This window comes from Penaeus japonicus, unplaced genomic scaffold, assembly GCF_977035675.1.
Source record: "Penaeus japonicus unplaced genomic scaffold, GWHDUDI00000001_assembly GWHDUDI00000023, whole genome shotgun sequence".
NCBI lineage: Eukaryota > Metazoa > Arthropoda > Malacostraca > Decapoda > Penaeidae > Penaeus > Penaeus japonicus.
In genome coordinates, this window is record NW_028234425.1 from 11,601,405 (window position 1) to 11,606,362 (window position 4,958).

Sequence of the window (4,958 nt, forward strand, 5' to 3'; positions counted from 1 at the left end):
TGATAACAAAATTTATTATTACCACAATCATAAAAATAATAACAACAATAACAACCGTGAGAGAAACGATAACAACATAATGTTAGTAATAATAATAATGATAACGATAATGATGAAAATGATATTAAAACTACTAATAAAGATGATGTTAATTATTACTATAATTTCGTCGTCATTACAGGTCCCATTCTTATCATTAGTACTATAACAATGAAAATAATGACAATTGTAATAATAAGACCAACCAACAACAATGGTAATAATAACAAATACAATAAAGATATACCATACCATAACCAAACATATTTGCATCAACTACAGTCACAGAGAGAAAGAGAATAAGACATAACAACAGCATTCAAGGTACTTTCATTCCCAGTATAACAACTGAACAGAATTAATTACAAACCAGTTATTCAGACCAGAATTCAGATGAAGAAACAGCAAAAACTAAGACCATTAGCGCGGCATGTCGTAAATAATGGAGGTGGGAGAGATCGTTACGTTGTCCAACAGCCAGATGCCTTTGAGTTGCTTAGAGAAGACTGATGCATTTCCTTTATTTCAGATCGAGGAATATGAGACTGACTAATAAGGGAGAGACGAAGAGGAAAGAGAGAGAGAGACAAAGAAGGAAGCAAGAAGAGTTTTTTTTTTAAATGCAGTATCATAAAACCTGACTCCATTTTAGTTTTGCTTTCGCCCCGATATGCAAATTAAACCATAACAAATGCGTGTCTTCCTTTTTTTTTAATCTCTGAAAAAAAAAGAGAGAGAAGAAATCCCCTAGAAGACAAGTATCAAACGCAGTTCAAATCGCAGAATAACCATCGCCAGATATTTCGTTACAAAAATACTAAACACGGTGGGAAAAAAAGGGAAGGACGCGACTCAGGCAGAGTTTACAAACGGAGCACCAGGAAAGCGTTGTGTCCGAGGCCCCCCATTTGTACAATGTCTGAGGAAGCTAAGGTCAGTGCTGGGCTTTTTGGGGGCTCGGGGGTCATAATAAGGCATTAGATTGTTTGCTGGTGTCCATGGGCGGGCTGAGAATGAGAAAGGCGTGGGGGGTGTGGGCTTTTTGGGTTTGCATTTTGCTGCACCGGACTCCCATGCTTATAAAAACGAGCAGGAATACGGTTTTTGTTTTGGTTTGGGACTGGATTGATTACATGTATTTCAAGGCTTGATTGTTCGTTTCATTGCCTAATATGAGGCTCTGCTTTAATTTATCTTGGAATTACAGAACACGGAAGAATTGTAATGTTAGCTGATTGTAGATTTGCTGTTATATGCTACATTTTCTGTAATAAATATTCTTCTAATCTGTATTTCTTAATGCCCTTTGTAACTACACATCTTTGCAGCAGCTGGCATTAAATGAAAAACTATGGGCATATAGGGATGAATACTTCCCAAGAATATAGTTGTGTTATGCTGTCTTTAGAGCTAATCCTGGTGCTGATTGTTAGGAAAGTGGGATGGGTCAATCACCAAGAAAGAGAAGGAGAAATCTAAATGAAAGAAATACATTGCTACAAGCTTTGATACAAGTAACTGCACAGAATTTAGGAGACTTGATTGGCTATTCTATGTCGAGTGCATATCTACAATTCGTGTCGGTACGGAAATAAAGTGTTGTGGTGCGGCATTCCACGCACCATCCAGATTTCTTTTCTTACTGACTTTTGCCGTATATTCAGGTAAATGGTCAAAGTAAGACTGTGCAGAGATAGAAAATAATTAAGGTATTTGCCATAAAGAGTATATAAAATACTATTAGGGTATGTGAAATAATCTGCACAAAGTACAAATAAAACCGTAAATCTATGCTTGAGTGGCTACGTCTAGTGATGCTATGGCCTCTGCACCCAGTTCTTTTATCAAAGGCAAGCAAACCAGCATGCATGAATTTGTAGAACTCCCTGGCAGTTGATAAGATAATGAACCAGTCCATTCTCCATCTTACCAGATATATGTGGTGGAGGTTTGTTGGCCTTTGCCAGAGTACAGAGGCCATGCCAACGCTTACTCTGGGTCTGTTCTTAACATTTGTTCATACTTCCCCTATTTTTATGTATGAACTCCTTTAGTATGGACCCAGATTTTTAGAAATGGCCAGCAAGCAGTATTTGAAAGTACTGGAATTAGTGATGCCTGTCCACCATAGAAGTAAGCCAAGACCAAATTTGGTACTTTCCAAGCTCACATATATCTGAGTTAATTTCTGTTATCCATAAAAGCATTGTGAAATACAAACTTAAAAATGATCATGAAAAAATTCAGAAGGAAATGTAGCACAATTGATTTTCCCTTGTGGTGACAGTGGGGCCTAATTAACACATTAGCAGCAGATGGCATGATTTACTGCACAGGCAGAGTCGGTCATAGACATGGATGACACCGTGTCAGACAATTTAAACCAGCCATCCTACTGCACAAATATTTATTTAAAACTGCGGCCAATGGGTTAACCCATTGCCGACGGGGGATAGATTCGCTTGCTCGATCTCCAGAATGGGTTTTATTTCAGAGGGAGGCAACTTCAAGCAACATACTTTGACTTTTCCACTCTCTTGAAGTCACTCATTCTAAAACAAGAGCCATTTTTGTGTTTTAATTTTTATAATTATTTTGTGTCATATGACAGGCTCTATCAATAATGCAGCTGACTAAAATTGTGATATAGGATCCATTTCAGCTCATTATTTTATACTCAGTGTGATAGAAGTATTGCTGTTTTATGGGAGGACAAAAAAAGTTTAATTTTTGTTATTGTGTACTTTTATGAATTGAATATGAAACAAATAACTGTCTACAATGAAAATAACATAAAGAGATAGGGAAGAGGAAGAAAACCTGTGCTTATGACTGTGTGTGCCACAGTAAAAGGCTTCCCTACTGGCACAGGGTTACATTTTAGACACTGGGCATGGTTTGAATCCCCTTCCTCTTCTCGTTCTGCATGCACATCCTTCATCGGCGGCACTTTAGAGCATGAGGTCAGTAACTTGCTATGTGACATCACTCAATAAAGATAGTGTTTGCTAGAGATAGTGGATGGGTGCCATTAAAGTTCCCTCTCCTGCTCGTGCTAGAAGAAAGTGGTGCCATCTAGATTTTGGATATTAGGTTTGCTAAATATTACGGTAATTATAGTAATTATGACTGCGATTATCATCAAGACTTACTCCTTGCTCATAGCAAAATAGAATAGCACATTGATCCAAAATCCCTGCATATCATATACGTCATGATGCTATGTTTGATGAGAATGTGAATGATAACTGAAAATAAAAGATTATTTGACCAATTGAATTCCAACCATTACACTTTTTCAGTTTGAATTGCTAAATATCATTATTGGGGATGTGCCACCCACGTTAATCCATTGCGGACGTGGGATAGATTTGCTTACCCAGTCTTCAGGATGGGTTTTATTTTAGAGTGAGGCAGCTTGAAGCAACATAATTTGAATCTTCCCACTCTCTTTCAGTCACTCATTATGAAACTATAGCCTGTTTTGTGCTTTATTTTTTGTGTGTTTTATTGTAGTTAGAGACTATATATATATATATGCCATATGACAGGCTCTATCAATGCTGCAGTTGACTGAAATTGTAGTATATGATCCATATCAGCTCATTATTTTCTTTATACTCAGTGTGTTAGAAGTATTGCTGTTTTATGGGAGGACAAAAAGCAACTTTATTTTTAGTATTTTTGTGCTGTCATGAACAAATACGAAACATATAACTACCTACTATGAAAATAACATGAAGAGGTAGGGAAAAGGAAGTAAACCTGTGCTTGTGACTGAGTGGTACAGTAAAAGGCATCCATATTTGCACAGGAGCACATTTTAGACACTGGGTATGGTTTGAGTCCTCTTCTCTTTCTGCCTGCACATCCTTCATCGGTGGTACTTTAAAGTAAGAGGTTGTCAACTTGCTGTGTGCCATTAATCTCTAAAGATAGTGCTTGCTAGAGATCGTGGATGGGTGCCAGTCATTGTTTTCTCTCCTGCTGGTGCTAGAAGAAAATGGTTCCATCTAGGTTTTGGATGTTAGGTTTGCTTGATATTACGGTAAATATAGTAATTATGTCTGCAATTGCCATCATCACTCACTCCTTACTCAAAGCACAATAAAATAGCACAGTGATCCAAAATCGTCAAACACCATGACGCCCATCGTTAAGCCAAAGCTCCTGCGTCATATATGGCATGACACCCATCCGCAATGGCTAATTCAGTTGTTCTGGTTCCTTTTCATTTTTTTCATTCAGTAAGCCAATTTTTTCAAATATAGAATACTTATATGCTAAAAGGATGCATAAATATATGTAGTTACACTGATAACGGTTTTGATATGTCAACTACATTAAATCATTTGTGTTTATTAAAATTTTGATCTCAGTTTCCATGACCGTCTGTGTAGGATGGAGGAATATCTTAAGATGTCTTAACCCATTGTGCGTAATTGATGCAGGGCTGCCATTTGGTAGATTTGGTGGAGCAAGGGAGACTCGCGCTTTGCCTCACAACTGTTTTTTTATGATCCACTTCTGCTCATTTATACATAAGAATACTGACAACAATATCAACTAAAATTGTAGGAGAAGAGCCTTATCAGCTCATTATTTTCTTTATACACAATGTGAGGAAAGTATAGTTCTTTGGGAGGGCAAAAAGCAGCTTAATTTTTATCATATGGATGTACTTTCGGTAACAAATATGAATGAAATAACTATCCCTAATGAAAATAAATGAAGAGATCGGGAAGAGGAAGGAGACCTGAGCTTCCAACTGCAAGTGCCACATCACAAAGCTGTGAATATGATCTAGATCACCTTCCTCTTCTTATTCTCCATGTACATCCTGTATTGTTGGCACTTTAGAACCAGATGTCAGCATTGTGCTGAGTGTCATTGGTCTCTAAAGATAGTGCTTTGTTGAG

The 4,958-nt window shown here is 37.3% G+C and overlaps 1 protein-coding gene across 2 annotated transcripts in view; it reads left to right on the forward strand.

Annotated features, from left to right (window-relative positions):
* Positions 1-489: 489 nt before the first annotated feature.
* Sumo (Small ubiquitin like modifier) overlaps positions 490-4,958 on the forward strand; it is a 13,693-nt gene continuing 9,224 nt past the window's right edge. The window contains exon 1 of one of the 2 annotated variants that reach the window (XM_043024822.2): positions 490-972. Coding sequence is in view for 1 of the 2 variants with exons in the window: in XM_043024821.2 (XP_042880755.2) it covers positions 955-972 (18 nt within the window). In the remaining variant the exon portion in view is untranslated. The remainder of the gene's footprint in view (positions 973-4,958) is intronic. The other variant, XM_043024821.2, reaches the window with a different exon arrangement.